At 37.8% G+C, this 19,506-nt stretch overlaps 1 protein-coding gene across 5 annotated transcripts in view; it reads right to left on the reverse strand.

Moving 5' to 3' along the window:
- Positions 1-18,643, reverse strand: part of BEGAIN (brain enriched guanylate kinase associated) — a 159,667-nt gene extending 141,024 nt beyond the window's left edge. For 3 of the 5 annotated variants that reach the window (XM_058027115.1, XM_058027114.1, XM_058027113.1), the window contains exons 1-2: positions 18,555-18,643; positions 15,361-15,490 (exon numbers count right to left, since the gene is read on the reverse strand). In XM_058027115.1, coding sequence (XP_057883098.1) covers positions 15,361-15,411 — 51 coding nt within the window. In that variant the 5' untranslated portion in view covers positions 15,412-15,490; positions 18,555-18,643. Of the gene's footprint in view, positions 1-8,042; positions 8,787-15,360; positions 15,491-18,554 lie in introns of those variants that run through there. The other 2 variants (XM_058027117.1, XM_058027112.1) reach the window with 2 other exon arrangements.
- Between the last annotated feature and the right edge of the window lie 863 nt (positions 18,644-19,506).

The raw sequence follows: 19,506 nt of genomic DNA on the forward strand, positions 1-19,506 counted from the left end.
AATGAGTTGAAGCACCTTTAAAATTTTTGTCATAAATAACACTTGTAGACCAAAGCTGGACCAGAAAAGAGAGATCAATTAATCTTTTCAACCTCTTTCTCTTTCACCTTCCCTTGCCTGGCTTTGCAGTTTTCAGGCATCTCTGCTTATGATAATTGTCCTAAGGCTGTTGTAGTTTCCAGTATTCTGAAAGTACCATTTCTTTCTAAAGGCATCCAAAGATAAAGAGTACAATTGAGGAGTGTTTTTCAAACTCAAAGGAAGGGGAAAAGCCATGTTAACAAAAATCACTGGGAAAAGAACACAAAATATTTCTGATTGCAAATTTTGCTTTCCTATTACATGTGCCAAAAGATACCAAAATCAATGTGAACTGCATGGGCTCAGATTTTTCTCTGTCTGAATAATTGCCCCTCTGCAGGCAAATAGCAGCTTTTGCTGGAAAATGATTTTGGTTTCTGGTTGGAGCTCTGAATCCTGTGCAGGAATTCACCATTGCAATATTGGTTTTTTTTTTTCCTTCATACAAATATCTCCCTCCTGACTCACTTGCTGCTTTCCTTCTCTAAAAAAAAGGGGGTGAGAGGGCAGAAAGGGGAGGACAACTGAATTAAAACCCCTAACTATAAAAAACTTCATGGTGAAACAATGTCATTGAAAACACATTCTTGTTTTTGGGAAGCAGCTCAGACTGTCTATTTTAGCCTGTCTTGAATAAATAGCTTATTCTTTTGAGCACTGCCTTGTAGATGTCTCTGCTCTGTGAGGAAGATTTTGATCTAATTTGTATTTGATGAGCTGGGAAGCTGTAAATGACCACGTGCGTCATCCTGGGAGCGCTGTCGCTTTGTGCAGCGCTCGACGAGACCAAGGCTCCATTAGTGACCCCACGGAGGTGTTTTGGAGCAGGCAAGGAGAACTCTCCAAACACCATCTGCTCGTTCTGTTGCTTGTGAAACGATGTCACATCTGCTGCTCTAAAAACATTCTGCTGATCTCTCCTACAGCACAGGGCTGCTGCGCTCCTCAGCCCTGGGAAAAGGAGTCAGCGCTGGGACCGGAGGTGTTAGCTGTGGATGAAATTGCACGTGGCCTGCTTGGCTTCCACGTCCTGTGACCAAACCATAAATGTCATGGAAAAAAAGAGGAAATTAGAGAGAGGATCCAGCACTCTGCGCTTAACTGGTGAAGCTGGTTAAATACTTGGACTGTTAGTCTTTGCTGAGCTATACCTTGCCCCAGCTTGGCTGCTGCTGGTACAACTAATACTACTCCATGCTTCAAGCCTAACATGGCTAAGTCTTCTCAGAGATTGAGAAGATATATTTGAGATACCTTGATTAGTGGAAAATTAGATTTGTCTTTGATTTCAGATAAAATGAGCTCAGAAGGTACTACCATTTCCTTTGGCCATCAGATTTTATAGCCTAGACTATTTGGCTGCCTAACACTTATGCGGTGTTATAAAGCTAATTTACCTACCCTGGAAGCTCCAGGTGTACACACTGGTGTATACTTTTGCAATACTACTCATTACTACTATACCCAGAGTGATCATTTCATAATAGTGGTGTACAGGAAAACAGTGTTGGTATCAGAGGAGAGAGGTTATAATGATGCATTAGAAATCCTTGGAAGTACCAAGGAACAGCAGCCCCAGATAATTAAAGATTTAGTATTTGGCTTTCCACACCCACATGCAATTGTTAGGACCTGAGATTCTTTTTCAGTATTGCCAGACACAAGGACTGTTTTCAGGAATCTGCAGATGCAGGAAAAATAACAGAGGGAAGTTGTTAGGGTGTATGTTGCTGGCAATTCAGTGGCTATGCTCACTTCATATAATAATGAGTTTAAACTAGTAAGTCTTAAAATTGTTGTATTTGCCTGGTATCTCTGAATGGTGAAAAGAAGTGAACACCATCTTCTTTCAATCAAGATTATGTTAAAGGAATTAAACCATCTATTTTAATACCCATCTTGACAAAAAAGATTTAGGCTACTGATGACCTGATGGTCACCTCCAATTTGCAAAGCAGAGGGGAACAAACTGTGCAGTGTCATGTGGAATACCATGGCAAGAAAGAGGCCAGGATGTCAGGAAAGGTGGCCATATGACATTTTCCACTGCTGTATGAGACTCATAAAGGGCCCTAATTATATGCTATGGCATGTAGATATCATGCTAAAGAATTGAAGCAACTGATGTAGTTCACTTTCTTACTTTCCTCTGATAATCTAGAGATACCACAGCTTCACCATATCAGTTATTGAGGGTAGTTCTACATTGACCCACCTGTCTGGAAGAGCAGGAACAGACCAGAAAGTAGGACACAGTAAGACTTTTCAGGTGTTTGGCTGCTGGCTTGATCACTGACCTGGGTAAAGAACCTCATTACCCTTTCTTTCTGGTCCCACCTCTTGCTATTTATTTTTTAGCATGTTGGATGCATGAGTCAGTGAAACAATATATACTTTCCATTATAATGCATTTAAACCCAAATCTTACTTGTAAACATCACTGTACTGTAAATAGATATGAAAGATTTGGTATTCATCCAAGAACAAAGCAAATGCCTATTTTTATATCATGGTGGCAGGCTGGAAGGGCTGAAAGAGGACTCAAAACCTTGTATAAAAGAGCTGTGACCTAGAGCAACAAAATCTTGTCTGCTCTTTCAGCAAGATTCTGTTAGTACTCAGGTGCCCTAGAAAATGAGAACCTAGAAACTGCCCTAGAAAATTTTCTTTAGAATGGGAGATTGGTGGCATTTTCTACTGCTGTGGAATTCTACCACAGCTTTTGCGTGACAGTCTTCCTCTATCCTTACAGATTTCCTAGTTTTCACAGAGTATTCTGAGTTGGAAGGGAACCACAAGGATCTTTGACTTCAACTCTTAAGAGAATGGTCCAAACCCATTCATGCCTGTGAAGTTCAGGTGTTTGAGGCTGTGATTTCTAAAGGTGCTTGTGCACCTTCAGGAAAACATCCCTATGCTCAGACAATTGTCTTGCAAGAGAGCCTACAATGATCAGTAGGAATCGTCGTGGACAACAAATAGTAATACAGCAGAAATTAATAAAATTTTCCTTGTTTGTGTTAATGTCTGTGACACTGTGCTTCAGTGGCTACCTACAGGGTTCCTTAGGAATTAAGCAGCCTACCTGGATTAAGCATGAATCTTTGAATCTTCTCAATATCCTATATAAACATCTACTCTAGTTATATTTCTTCTTTACAATAGCTATTGTCATAATGACTTCTTGTAAGAGGAATGAAAAAGGGTGTTATTCTACCTTGTTCTTCATTCATCTGCATTTTATAAGGATGTCATCCTTTGTAGCAGGCAATTGCCCCCTTCTATCTCAAGGGCTATAGAAATTGAATCCTTTAGGGCATACATTGCTTTAAATCACAGTAAGAATGAATACTTTGTTTTCAGCTGGTTTTGCTAAGGCTACAGTGGGGAATTGAATTGCCTATATGGGGTCAAAGTTTGGCCCTTGAGACTAAATCCCACAGGAGGGAGTATGACGGCACCATGAAGCACCAGCCTGAACTAGGTGATGTCTAGGAAATAAGCAATTGCCATTGCATCTGTCTTCACTGGTGCAGCTCTGCAGGCCCAGTAAATTATTCTCAGACTTTAAGTTCAGCAAAGTGAAATGCAAGGTCCTACATCTGGATCAGAGCAATCCCAGGCACACTTGCAGCCTGGGCAGAGAACTGATTGAGAGCAGCCCTGTGAGAAAGATTTGGGAGTGATGGTTGATAAAAACTCAATATGAGTGGCAAAGTGTGCTCACAGCCCAGAAGAACAGCTGTGTCCTGAGCTGCAGCCAGAGGAGTGTGGGCAGCAGGTCAAGGAGGGGATTCTGCTCCTCTGTTCTGCCCTTGTGGGACCCCACCAGAGTGCTGCATCCAGCTCTGGTGTGCCCATAACAAGGAAACAGAACTGTTGGAGCAAGTCCAGAGGGGGCCATGAAGATGAAAAAAGGACTGGAGCACCTTTTTCTACAAAGACAGGCTGGGGAAACTGGGGCAGTTTAGCCTGGAGAAGAGAAGGTTGCATGGAGAGCTCACAGCAACCTTACAGCAACTGAAGGGGCTACAGGAAAGCTGGAGAGGGACTCATTGTGAATTGCAGTGATAGTACAAGGAATACAAGGTACAAACCAAGAGAGTAGAAATTTATTTTAGATATTAGGAACAACTTCTTCACTGTAAGGGTGGTGAGACACTGGAACAGGTTGCCCAGGGGGGCTGGCAATGCCTCAACCCTGGCAGTGTTCAAGGCCTGGTTGGGCAAGGTCTTGAGCAATGTGGGTTAGTGGAAGGTTTCCCTGCCCAAGGTGGGGATAACTGGGACTAGATGGCCTTTGAGGTCCCTCCCACTCCTTAACATTCTTAGCTCAGTTGGCCAGAGCCTGGTGCTAATAATGCCAAGGTTACAGGTTTGATCCCTGTGTGAGTCTTCACTTAAGAGCTGGACCTGATAATCCTTGTGGATCCCTTCCAAGGCAGAATATTCTGTGATCCAAATATATTGGGATGTCTAGGGAATGATTAGGAGGATTATGAGGAGTATATGGCTCCATAAGCATGGCAAATTCATGTGAAGCATGGCCAAGTTTCTGCCTCTCACCACCAGCCTTATTCCGTCTTAGTTTACAGTATGTGATCTTAACTTCTAAAATGTAGAAATCACATTATTCCAACCCAAATTTGTTTTCTAAGACAGCCTCTGCAGATTAGTAAGTCATTTGTTTTGATCAGGTTTGCTTGTATTTATTTTGTGTGATAAAAAGAAATGTTCTGAGATGAGAAATGTGCAATTCCTGAGGTTATGTATACATATATTTGCAATGGTGAGGTCAAAAATTATTTCTAAGTCCTCTTGCACACAGAATATGTACTACTGGCAGTTAAATGTAAGATGGAAAGATAAAGCTTTTCTAAGAAAGAAATTGATTTCCAATGACCAAGAAAAGTCAGTGTCTAATGTTGAGTTATATGGTTCCTTGTGTAGGTAAAAAGCAGGTGTGTAAAGATGAGACATAGCTGGAAATTTGATCCTCATTCATGTATTCCTGAAGTTACTGAAGTGTAATTTTCAGGTTGATTCAAATTCCAAGGTGCTGCAGAATTACACAGGTCTGATGTCACACTCCTGTATGATTACTTAAGAATTAAATTTTAACCTGTATTTTCTTCCTGGAACAGTAATAGTGGTATATAAAGCTTTCCTGAAGGTACTGGTTACTTGGAACAAATATATTTGAGATAAAATATGTATTAAAAGACACAGGCCTTTCATACCTGGTTTTCTTTGAAACATAGCCTAAGAAAAATATACGTATTGTTTGGATCCATCCACATTTCTCTCTGTATTGATCTGTCCTTTGACAGACTCTGACAAGCTTTCCTTTCCTCTTAGAAACTTTCCATTGTGTCCAACCCTTTTCAGACATTTCCTGCATTTTTCAGCCCACTGAACTGGTCATATCATTTCAGTCTGGAAGTGTGACATAGTCCCGAGTTGCACACCTTCCACTACATTGGTGTGGATTCAGAGGTTTGCGTTCATTTAATTTATCATTTTCCTTTCCTGCTTGTTTGTCCAGTGACCTCAAATTTAGATCAATACATAGAAAAATTATTTCATCCTGCTGGCCAGGTTACTAAAATATTTAGACCACACCAAGGTCATATCCATTGTATTTTGGAATTGCTTTCTACCTATCACAATTCCCTTTAACTTCAGTCACACAATGAAGTATATTTTTTTTTTCTTAGCTGTCCAGAAATTCCTCTGCATAACTCTACAGTGACTGTTGGATTTTTTGTGAGATTTCATTTCAGCAGCCTTTGTTTGCAAACCAGTAAACACTTGCTGCAGAAATGGAACATTTTGACTAGTTCTGAGAAGTCTAAAAGTTGAAAATCACGTTAGTGGGTCTGGATCCAATCAACAGTAGCAGAGAGGCAGTTTTGGACACCTCAGGGGTCTTCAGAAAATATAATAGACAGGAGGCAATGTCACAGCATTCATCTTCTGAGTCACACTTTTTTTTTTATTAGGTGCAGCTTTTTTAATCTCAAACTTTCAGGCATGTTCTTTCATGCTCTTCAGGATATGTACTTATACCTCTGCTATCCAGGTTTTATATTTAAATCAATGTAAACTTATAATTTCTTTCAGAGATTATCTTCTGCACACCAGTAATAACTTGGCAACTAAAGCATGGAACAGTTAAGCAATGTTCTCTATGAGCATTCAAATGAACATTACGTAACCAAGAACTTTTAAAGTATCTTTACAATAATGAAACCCAAGGCTATACAGTTATCCTTTTGCTCCTTGCTAGGCATGCTTCAGACTTGGCACTAAATAAATTACACTGAAGTCAAAGTTTTTGCATGTAGGAGACATAAATCTCTAGATGAGGCTGAACATGTTTTGCTCTTATATTTTGCCCTGCCACTCCTTTATTTTCTCATGTTGAGCTCTGCAGTTGGAGGCATTGTTTGTTGAGGTAAAATGTCAGGTAACTACTGTGTTTAATTTAAATGATGAGGCTTAGAGCAGAGTGATGCTTCAGCTGGAGCAGGCTGATGCCTGCACTAACTGTGTGGAATTACAGAGCACTGGCAGTGCTCAGTCAGTCAGCACTCAATCGGTTGGAAGTTTCAATCTGTACATATAATCAAGTCCACTGGAAAAGATGCTCTGACAGATGCTTAATTGAAATTTGAAAACAGCATACTCTGCCATGGGCTCAGACTGAAGCCTCTTCAGCCCTTGGTAGGACAGCTCTCATTGTGGAGCTGTGACACAAGACAGCGTGCAATTTTTCTCTGTTTCATTACCTTTCACCTCTTCTCCCTCCAGATATCTTTGATAGTAGCAATCAAAACATCCAAGGACATAAAATCCTAAGCTCAATTTGCTGAAATTTGAGTAAAATTCTTAAGACCAGGATATTTTCCTATTTGCTGCAGTCCTCTGTGAAATAAAATAACTTTTTGTTTCTTTGTTTTTAAACTTGAATAGACTTTTTAAAGAATAATGCAGTTGTAATATCTCCCAGTTTAGCAACATCTGTGTACATGTGTATAGTCTTAAGCAATAGTTCCTGGACCTTTATTGTTTTAGTGGAATTGCAAATACTACTCTGGAGACATACTAACATATTATATCAGTGCAAGGTTTGGCAGTTCAGGGTTCCAGACTGTGCCATGCTAGCAAACAACAATTTCCCTTTGCTCTCCTTCACAGGCATAAATACCTCTTCCTCATCCAAAGAAAGAATCTCATAAGAAAAAATTAAAAACATAAATATTTTTACCATAGAAGAAAGCTTCAGCCTTTTTTTGTTGTGGGTTTTTTTTTGTTTTTTTTTTTTGTTTTTTTGTTTTTTTTTTTAATTTCTTAAGCTTTTGTGGTTGCTTGGGTTGTTTTTAGCACATCAAAATAGAAATTATCAAGTGATATGTATAAATGTATTAACTGTTATGTATTAATTTCAGACATTAGCAACAAACATTAGCAACACTTTTGGGATGTCAGAGCCCTCAGTAGTACTTAAACACATTAACTGAGCATTCTTGTTTGGTGTAGAGATACCTGAGCAAGTTCTAAACTAGTGACCTTGAATACCTGAATGGTCTGCCACAGTGCTCTCTTCACTCTTTTCTGAAGGTGCCTTGTCTGCTTATATCAAGCTGACCTGGCTATACACATGCTTCATTGCGGGGCAGGAATAACCCTCTTGTTTGATCTTGTAAAGCCATCTTCCAGAAATCAAACTAAAAGGATTTGTAGGGTGTTTTATTCTGCTCTTCCTTCCTCCCATACCTTCTACAGCTGGTTCCTTGAGCTACTAAAAATAAACATTCCCTCTTTGTTCCCACCCTGGAGAAAAATTTGTTTACATGGTAAGAACCCACCCAGGAAGATAGAAACGCTTTTCTAATAGTCATGCTAAAGTGTAAATCCTTGTCATACATCACCCCAAAAAAATATTTGAGAGAGCTCACCATGCTTGTACTTCTAGGAAGAGATGCAGATTTTGTGGCTGGCATTCCTTTGCTTTGAGAAATCATAATTTCTACTGGCAAGCCAGGTCTTGTTCTGTATGAGACACCATTATCAAATGACCTGAGAGAGGGACTTGTATCCAGGGACAACGATTTCTCTAATTTGTGTGGTCGTGCTCCAGCCACGAGATCGTCACTTCTCAGAGTCTCTAAGTCTACTTCTTCATTGGTCTTCCCATCTAGAACGTTTTCTTTCCAGTTTTCAGGAGACTTTCTCTTAATATGAAAATCATCTAGGCTTCTCACACTGGATGGCAAAGCATTTTTCAGTTTAGCAGCTCGGTATGCCCTCAGGCTCATGGGATCAAGCACTCTGAAAGTAACTTCATTAATAAATTGAGAGAATTTGAGTTTAGCTTCTATTTTTTCTTCCACAACAGACAATGAACTTGATGATCCTTGACTCACCAAGCTCAAGTCAGATGTAGAGGAACTGCTTTTCTTGTGGGTCTTCTTCTGCCTCTGCAGCTTTTGGCTTGTGTTTCCCACTTCTGCTGGATACAGGGAAGAGTGTTCCAGTCCGTGAGTTTTTTCACCCCCTTTCTGACAGTGCTTTGATCGATGGGGTCGATAGCCTTCATCCTTATTTTTGCTTTTAACAAAGCTTTTATCTTCTGACCTTGTGCTGCCCTGTAACTCAAAGCTGTCCTCGCTGGAGCTGCAGTGTTTTGAGTAACTGTTCATTGTCAAATCTCCAGAGAGGCTCCTGCCTGCATCGGTTCCTGCTCCTGGTGCACATGCAGCGGTGCATGCACTGCACGCTCTTTCTTCATTCACCCTGCCACCCCCCTCTTGCTTGGCTGGTCTTCCAGGCACAGCACCCTCTGGCTTAACTGGGGAAATGGAGCCTTTCGACGGCAGCTCCATTTACTTTCGTGTCTGTGTGTCAAATACGGGCACTGAAAGGGGGATTCCCATAAATCCCCCTCTAACTTGTAAGACAAAAGGCATGTCTTTGGAAAGCATAATAATGCACCCACCACATTTGTCCCATATACACCCCAAATAATGCACATGTTTCATCATTAATTCAATAGCAAATTCTCATCATTTTAATTAGCCATACTAATGAACAGAATCTATAGGACATGCAAATTTTCCAGGGTATTGAGTGTTCAGTGGATGAGCATGGGCTTTCATTGACCCAAAGCAACATATGATATATCCCTGTTTGTTGAACTGGAAATCAAACTACCATGATGTAGATCAATTCTCACTAAGTAAAGTCTGGGTTGGTTCTGTTTCAGGGCTTTTTAAAATCCAATAGTAGAGAAGGTCATGCTATATTGTTCTAATGCTACTAGTGTTTGCTGTTCTATTAAAAAAGTTAGTGACAAATCTGCTAGATCTGCTAGAAAAGCAAACCAAACATGATTCGCACTTTCTACCTGCTTGTTTTTTGCCATAACTTTAATTCTAAAATAATTTTTAAAGGTTAGGATCCAAAGCAAGGTACAATATTTCAACATTGTCAATGAGCTTGGAGTAGTAAAGATAAATTCTTTCAGTACCTTGTACATGAAGTTCTTCTCATTTTTCACTGTCTTTATAGACAGGCAAGTCTGAACTGTGAAGTGAAGAATTTCTATGTTTGGTTTGTATATTCAGGAACCTAAGGAATAGTTTCAGTGAGATTAAAGACTATAGTCTGACTTTGTAGTCAGTGTGGATATTTGTAGTGTCCCAATGGTGTGTTGCCACAGGAAATGACCACAGGAATGGCTGAATGATAAATTTGAAAGAGTGCTTTTTGGTTTTTTTGCATCTCCTTACTTTAGCATAAGGGTGAAAGGAAGTGATTTACCCCTTTTTGTGTGGTTGGATTCAGACTCTGCTTACATCACTGTCAAATGCAGCAAGTGGAGAAAGAGAAGAGACTCACAAGCAGAAAACTGAGTGACCTCCCTTAAACACAAGAGCACATTTAAAAATATCATGCACAGCTGACAGGTCAACAGCAGCTTGAGCTGAAATGTAGTTACATGTGCTCTTGAAGCAGACATTTAGGTCCCTCATTACAAGGCACTTTACTTACTGCGTAGAATTTATTGTCTCCACTTTGGTAATTCCAACACTCATTTAAATCATAGTTCATAAAAGCTGCTGAAGTGTTGCAAATCTCTCAAATTAACATAGTAAGTACATTAATTTTGCAAATAACAGGGGAACATGAAGATCCTTTTAACACATCAGAAATCAATTGCTTTTAGTGGAATTACTTTTTGAAATGCTTCCATATTTCTATGGGACTGTGCCATTCCATTGCATACTACAAACATTATCCTGATCACAGAGATAATGCGGATAAAAATGCATAAATCTTGCTCACACTGTCTTGTTTTAGATGAATTTATGCCTCTCTCACTTGAATGCGAATGCTAACACTTTAAAGGGCTGGCAAATGCTTTCAATTGTCAACAAAAAGATTTTCATGACCTTTTCAATGCAGTCAGGGAACAATACAACACTACTCTCCTTGCAAAGCCAGAATTCAGGGATTTTTCAGTATGTCCAATACAGACTTGTACGAACTTAATGTAGCTCTTGAAGCAAACAGGATTCTGAAATACATAGGATCTATGCTAATCCATCTTAGGTCTTTTGCCTTCCAGATCCATTAGAGCTTGGCAAAGTGTGAGTTCTGCAGTTTTAATGGACTTTATTAATAATGCCTGCTTCAGAAACAGAGAAAGCCTCACTGTTGTGCCAGAACCTGTAATGACTTGTACCTATTTGGTCAAGAGCTTTTTTGTTCATGAGAGATTGGGCTCCTTTGTATATGAATAAAGCTGTTAACTACAAGCATAAATTCAGCTATCCGTTGCTTATGTGCAAATTTTGAGGTATGAATTTAAAAGGTCTGTGTTACAGCCAATAAAAATGGATCATATAATTCTCTTTTAGTGTCAGAAAAGAGCTCCTTTGTTCAGAGAGATTTTATTTGCATAGCAGTAAAATATATGTATAGGTATAGACATAGATAAATGGTTATAGTAATTTAGGTAAGGTACATAACATTTGTGGGTGTCATACTGCTTATACTGCTGCTTCTCTTTTTCAGGTGATTTCTGCTTAATAACTCTAGACATATGACACAGACATACCTGGTTATTAGGAAAAAAATTATCACAGCTGCAAAATGAAAAATAATTCTTCTTACTTAAATTATACAGATCTTTTCACATTAATCACTTTGAATCTTGGTCAGAACAAGATTGGTGCTATCAAAGTTTGTAGTAACAGTAACTACTCAGTGTTCTCTCTTGAGAACCAAAACATTCTCTAGAGACTAACAGACCTGCAGAAATTATTTCCATTATGTGTACAAATAAAGAATCTGACTATTAAAACAAAATATGCTTAAAAATCTGAATGTTTGATATCTTGAACTTTTTAATAATTGATGTTCATGATTTATTTTCCATATGTTAATTGACTTATTTTTTGAAGTGTTCAAGTTATTTTGCCTTATATATTTAAATTTGAAGACATTGTGGATATAGGGAATTTCCTGTTCCAATGCAAGCAGGTGGGACTGTGAATAGCAATACTTTGCTGCAGTAGTCTGGGCTGTACTCTGGAAATAGATAACTTCAGAGAGCTCAAATTCATTTGTTATTTATTACTACAATATTCCTCAGCTAGGTGGATGCTTGCCAGATTACTAAATTCTTCTAAACCAGTCATATTAACATTAAAATAGTCTTAAGAGAAGAAGTTGTGCATTAATTTGCCCTACTCTAGAAATGGTGTGCACCATTGCTGGAATAAAACAGTCTGTGCAAATCAAGTGCACCATTGTTGGAATAAAACAATATGTCTGTGCAAATCAAGCGAAAACTGTCTGACCTGACACTTCACTGTAAATAGGATTGTCCTTTATCAGCAGCTCTGCCATTGTCTAGTGTGTTGACCTTTGATCAGCACCTGCACTTTGGTCTAAACTGGACTTTAAATTAGGAAGGGACTGTATTCTTTAAATTAGGAAAGGACTGTATTTTTCTATGCATTTCTGTGATACCCAATCTTGCACCATGTGGCCCTGATCAAGGAGACAACTCCAGATACCATCAAGACTCGCTCATAAGTAAAACATTTCTAGGGACACAAGTGGATACAGTTTGTAATTTCATGTGTTGCAATGGCTAAGATGTTCTTCTATTTTTGTCTTGATATAAAAACATAAACAGGATGACACTGATCCTTTCCTGGTAAACTGACTGTTGGATCTGGAACACTTATAAAGGAATGATAGTTAAGATCACAGCTTAAATGGGACTTTCATAATGACTTAGTATTGCATTCGACAAGATCGAATCATCCAGGAATTTGTCTAGGAAACTTGTTCCGTAGGAAAACATCAGTATTTTTCTAAATTTAGGCTTCTTTATATTCTGAGTGTCACTTTACAAAGACATTATTAGAAACCTGCATATTTTGTATAAACGTGGAGCATAACAGAGTTGCCCCCAAATATGACTTGATGCAATGGAATATTTCTACAGGCTATTGACTGAAGATTCTAAATTAATAGCTGAATTTTGTGAGAATTAAAAATGAAAAAAATTAAGTCCACCCTCCCTTTTAAATAATAATCCTGTTTTTTAATCTTCAGGAGATGTTAACTTTTGCTTATTGTATTAAAAGCAAGTACAAGCTATCTTGTATCTGCTGCAGGATGTTGTTATGACAACTAGAAGTTTTTTTGTGTAGAGCTCTGGAAGATCTGATCATTTTTGGGCCAAAGTAGACAATATTCAACAATTTTAGTACTAAGTTTTTCTGTATCTAAAAGTATGTTGATATATGAACAAGAATATCTTCAGCAGATTATCTACAATTAAAAAAAAAAAGAAATATGCATAAAGGTTTTTCACATTTTGAGATTCATAAGAAACTTTTAAGTTATTATTAAAACAAAAAAGTAAATTTGATTTTTGAGGTTTATTTTAATTGCAAATATGTCTGGTTCCAGAGCCTTTTAGAGTCACTGGGTAGACTCCAAGATTTTGGATTAATAATAACACTGTTGTCTGTGCTGCTCCTGCTGAAGCAAAGAATGAGTTTTCCATTATATTGGTGTGTATTTCCTGAATTTGCATTCCTAGTTTTCATTCAACTTTTCAACTATTCAGAAATATTGCCTAAGCAGCAGGGCCAGAGTCACTAGAATTTGTAGGAATGGCATTCCGTTCAAAGTTCTCAGTTTGCCCTAAAGGTATGTACATCCCCCAGCAGATACTCCACTCTTAAAATAGCTATATCCCAACCCTCCCAGTGCCCATTCTTGCTCAGAAGTTCTCTTCCCTCCTGCCTTAAATGAAAATTTTATCACATCTTATCCAGTCCTCTTCACACTTAATGCAGTTAATTTTGAAGTGTCTTATGAACCTTTCAATTTTGCGCTTCAGTTTACCCCTTTAAATAATACAGATGTTCCTCTCTAGGTGTTCTTCCAACAGATGGTTTCCTTTTCTCTTTTTTTTTCTGTAATGGTTGTCAAATACAAATTTGCTTTTAATATTTAATATAAGGTTGCCTACACCAATTTCCTCATCAAGACAGCGTTTCCTTAAAGTCTTCTCAGCATTATTCTATATAGTTGTTCTCCAGAAATTCTACCACATTTTCAAGTTAATAATTATCTATTTCTAGGATGCTAGGCCTCACACAGAAAAAAATCAATTTCACTAAATATTACTTTCACTATTTCTGTTTCCTTTTAGAACAAAAAATTTCAAATGGAGTGGAGATGTAGTCAGGATTGTATGTATTGTTTTTTACATCACTAGATTCTGCTTGAAAGTGTTTCAGCCCTAAGGAGAATTTAAGCAGACATTTGCTCTGAGTCTGTAAGATTTAGCTGTCTTCAGGACCAGTAGAATGAAAATTCAGTTCTTTTATTTTAATGCATGACTTGTTATGGGAACAAGTTAGAATGGGTTTTTCCTTTCTTTATCAGTTGTTGGTAGATTTGTAACATGGTATGAAAAACAGAAAATTGCACCAGTACTGCCACCATTAAATCAGTCTGGATTCTTAAGAAATGGTAGATTTTGTTGGCACGAAAAGGAGGTGAAAAGCTACTGTGGTGTCTTAAAGAGCAGAGACTTCTGTTTCTGTGCAGGAATCTGCATGGTGGACAGTGTCTGCATTCAGCCTTGAATCTAAATCTAAAGATAGAATGGATCTAAATTGCTCTAAATTCTCATTAATCAACCTCTCCACCATGATGAGTAAAACATTTATCTGTTTTACAACTACAGGGTGACTAAACTAAAGGCAACAAATTGCTGTGTCATCTTTCTTGTCAACATCCATAAGTCTGATTCATTTAATTTATGGCTGTATACCAGAAAGAGCTGTGATAGACCTGTAAGAAATGCTGAGCATTAGAGAAGAGATGGTTTTTTGGTATAAATCCTGCACCACCCTGAAAACAGAGCCACTGCTCTCTGGCAAAAGCTGCAGCTGCAGTAAAATTAGAGACAGACACCCAACTAAAATGCAAGCTATATTTATAGATTTAAAAATAAATGAAAAATTAAAGAGAAAAATGCAAGCACAAAATGTTTTAGTATACCAATTTTGTTTTTACAGTTCCAGCACAACATTCCATTGGACACAGGCCCTTACTGCACTCAATATCATCCTGTCAGAGCACCTTCCATTACTGAGCAAGCAGCCAAATTAGAATCAGCTGTAAGATGTTGGCTGTTGTGTTGGCTGCTCCCTAGCAGTATAAAATGGCACCATGGGCACACATCTTTAAAGTTTTTCAAATATATACACAAGGCACTTATGGCAACAGCTAATGACATTTGGCTACCCTTAATTACCAAAGGCCTTTTTCTCTCCCATGAAGTGAAATTTTACTCTTGCTGAGGAAAGCCAGAAAAAAGAAGTTGCAGACTGTATTTTTTCCAAGTGTTTTAAGTGAACTTTTATTTATCCACAGTCCAGACAATGGACTGCTTGGAAGAGAGGAATACAAAATGAAATGAGGCTGATCTACAGTGTGAGGAATGCATTAGTGGTCTAGTTAGGCCAAGCTTAAGAGTGCAAACACTACAGCTTTTTCTTTATGATGGAACTTAGCACTAAAAAGCTAATGATATCACCTGCCTGAGAAATTTTGGTCCCCATCCAAGAGAGACAGATCTTCCTAGCTAGAAGGAGTTAATAGCACCTGTGAATAACAGTTAGAACACAGTTGTATATCAGATTTGTGTTTAAGCGACCAACCGCGGCTGCGTACCTTGACTGAGAATGAGTCCTCAAAATGCTCTCTATCCTCTGCCAACATCATCTTTTTCTTGCTCAGTTTCTGCTTTAGCCAGCTGCTCCATGAGCTCTTCTTCACACGCTGTACCGTTTTTGTGGCCGTGCTGTGGGATGGGTAGAGCTGTAGGTCATCTGCATTACACTAGCACCTGAGTCTGTGTCTCCAGCTCACTTTGCAGTTGCTTGGTGAAAGGATGTAAAATAATTGATCCTTCTGAGAATACACAGATGAGGAGGCTTAGTTGCTTCCACTGCTCCTTGAAAATGTGTATTATTTTAGGAAAGTGTCAAATCCTTTGAGCCTAGTCTTTAAAAATGTCCTTCTTTGAGGAAGTCTGGCAGTGTCATGGGGCTTTCCAAATTAGGTACACCATTTCCCTCATTTTCCTCTCTCTTTTCTCTCTTCTTTATTCCCAATAATAATAATCATTATAATAATTATTATGATCATAATCATCATAGTTATTATTATCATCATTACCATCATTAAGAAGAGGGGAAAAAAGCATGGGAAAATTTAAGACAGTAGAGAGGAAGAATGAGAGGAATCGAATTATTTTCTCATGTAAAATCAGGCTTAGGATAAAAATACAATGCCTTTTCCTTCAGGTGGAATGAAAATATTTCCCACACATTAATTATGTTATATTTTAAAATTAAGATATTTTATATACCAGTTTATTTTACTTTAATCCATTCCTAATTTATGCTGGATGCCACAATCTGCAAGGCCTTGCTGTCTCTGAAGCCATATAATATTCCTTTCTGATCTGATACTACATAAATGGTGAACTAAGGCCACTCAAAGTCCTTCCCATTGATGCTTCAAGGAGTATTGAAGAGATATTTCAGTACAGCAGTGTTTTTCTTGTCATCTTTCTTTTATATCTGCAGGAATATGCAATTCTGCTAATTAAATGTTAAACATAGTGCGGAGTTTAAGACTGGAAGGTAAGTCTTTGTTAAGTGCATAAACCACAAAGGAATAAGATGTTGCTATGATATTCTCTCTCTTTTTTTTTCCCCCATCCAATGAGCTTATTCAAATCAGTGAATTATGTGTTAGGCCAAGTTGTTCCAGAGCATAATACAAAAATTCACAGTTCTTTGTAGTGGGTCAAATCCTGACCCCCCCATAGGGGCTTTGACTTCATGAGAGCTATAGACCTGTACTAGGTTGGTTGGATTTCATTAGGATCATTTTTTTGCAGGATTAGGAAATCACAAAGTATAAGGAAGGAATAAGCTTTTTTACCTGGGAAATCCCCTCAATCATGAAGGCACCATTTCCCTTTGAAGGCTTCCCAAAGGCAGTTCTCTCTCTCTTCCTCACCCTCCCAGTCTGTCTCAGAAATAGCTATCAAGGATTGATTCCTCTAGTTGGGAAAGTGTAACAGCTGTGCAAATGGCCTAAGCTTGTTAGTGGCATTTCTGCTCACTGATGTCTCCTTTAGTCTTGTGGGGATGGTACCATAAATATCACTATTCACTGGTCTTGTAATTACTATGCTGTGCCTTCCTGAGATTTTGGGAAGGAATGTGAAATGGCAGAATAAACCTCTCCATTATTGGCTTCTAATTTATTGGGCTCTTCAGAGTTGGCCCTTGGGAAGCTTAATGCTGCTTGCAAAAGGAAGGATATATTACTGTTCACCATACCTGGAACACAGTAATTCTGTTATCTCTGTTTCAATTCTTTATCTATGCATATACATAATCTGCCAAAACCTCCTATGTCTGTTACACAGTAAATAAGGAAATGCTTGTTCCAGTTCCATGCTTCAATATGTTCTGAAAAAGTTTGCTTTAAAAAAATCTTGCCTTGCATATAAATGAGTTGGAATGGAAGTATGTTTTAAAATTTGTTGTTCTGAGTAATTTGAAAATAACTGAGAGAAATAAGTGGTAATTTAATAATTATAAGTGGTAATTTTAATTTCGACTGCTGTTACCATGGGTTGTTGAGGGATGGGTAACTTGAGCAGGAGGGAAGTATTTATGTAGTTTTCTGCAGAAGTTAACTAAACAGTGTGAATTTTTTTGCAGCACAATTTTCCCTACATAAAAAACTGTGGCAAATAATACTACTTGGAGGTATAGTATATGCTTGTGCTAAATGTTTCCAGAATACTGGTTCTGGTGCTGTAATGCCTCAGATGCAGCTATAATATATTTCTGCTGAGGGCTGCAAACCTGCATGTTTGCAATCAGAGTTGCATGTCCCAGGAATTGGTGATAAGCAGGTATGACTAAATAAGAACAAAAAAGGTCTGTTTGTATTCGGATATATGTGTGTTTGCATACCAAATCTAAAAGTAGCCCTTTGCATTGCCTGTTTCTAACCCCTTTCTATTAGAACACTTGCAATTTAAACACAAAGCAAAATATTGTTATTTATTTTCCTTCCACGGCCATAGTCCCACCTCATTCATTATATTAAAGAGACATGTCCATCAGAGCTGTTTAAATCCTCTTGCAGAAAGCATGCTACAGTAAGTGCTGGTTGTTTTGGCAAATGTTATGCATCTCTGTTGTTTTTCATACAATTTTTTCATCTATACTCTGTTGGGTTTATCAATGTTTGACTAATGCTTTGTATAATTAGACAAAGTAATGCACTATATATATTTTCTTTCATCATTTAATACAAACCTGAGCCAGGTTTAATGTGTACATATTAACTTTATTAATATTAATGCCACTGCCTGAATATTTCCTTTCTTGAAGATATAAATTATTTTGATAATTTCATAGTTAATGGCCAGTAGCACATTCAGAATACATATTCCAGTTTTGATGAGATCCAATAGACATGTTCCATGATGTGCATTATGCAAACAAAAGATACATAACTCATTTAAAAAAACCCTATCATGACAGTCAATTATAAATCATTTCATTAGCTTTCCAGCACTGCAGCTTTAGGAAGCTCCATCTATATAATTTGCTGTCTTGTACCTTAATGTATTAACTATTTCTTTTTAAAGACAGTAATGTCTGCCAAATGAAACAACAGAGCATGTTAATTCATATTTAAAGCAGGCATCCAGTTGTCATATTGCAGCACCACTAATTCAAGGCTGAAGACTTCTTTACTACCTGTTATGAATTTTAAATTAAAAAAAAAAAAGACAGAAAACCATGCAGTAAAGAGAAAGGAATACTTACTTGAGAAGGATTCTGCAAGCTCCGTTCTGCTAGTCCACAGACTGAAATGATGGAGCCAGATTTAGGAGTCTCTTATTAGGTGCATGCTGCTTCAACAGTTACAGCTTTTCTTTTTTTTTTAACTGAAAGACAGAATCGTTTTCTTTTAATGAAGCCAGCACAGAATATGCTGCCCACGTTGCTATGAGAGACTAAACTTGCAGAGCAAAGTCTGGCAATTTCAAAATAACTTACCGGGGGTCATTCACTCTCAACCTGCCACTGCTTTTCTGTGTAGTCACAAACTTTGGCAACATCAAGCAAGATCATGGAATGTCACAAATGCAGGAAATTACCAGTTAGTCATGCACACTTGAGACTGAAAGCAATTGAGGCAGCATTGTTTGTGAATGTAGGTATGAAACCAAGTTAAGCCAAAATCTTTCCATTTGGAACATCCACTGAATTCTCTTAAAAGGGAACACGGCTCTGATTGCAGTCAATCTGCAGTACCTGCTACTCTCCTGGTGGCTGGATGCTATATCTAGAGCTCCAGAAGAAAAGAGTATAGAAACTGCCCCAAAGGGATCACATGAATGTGAAAAACTATGGTTTTTGTTTCACCTTTGATATTTTGGGAGAAAGACTATTAAACATAGCATTTTTTTGTGTGTGTACACAAACCAATGCAATTATAAAGATATGTAATTATGGTTATAAAATCATCCATATGTATCCATATATTCACTATATAAAACTACACACAGTTTTGGAGTTTCATTGGTGTCAAACCATTACAATTATAAAGAGAGATAATTATGGTTATAAAATTATCCACATGTATCTGTATATTTAATATATGGAACCACTCAGAGTTTTAAAGTTTTAGTAATATCATAATTTAAAGTATTTAAATGTTTTTTTAGGATCTTGTCTGTGGAAGGACCAACACAAAAGTGTATATCATGGTCCA

The sequence above is a fragment of the Melospiza georgiana genome, chromosome 6, assembly GCF_028018845.1.
Source record: "Melospiza georgiana isolate bMelGeo1 chromosome 6, bMelGeo1.pri, whole genome shotgun sequence".
In the NCBI taxonomy this organism is placed as follows: Eukaryota; Metazoa; Chordata; class Aves; order Passeriformes; family Passerellidae; genus Melospiza; species Melospiza georgiana.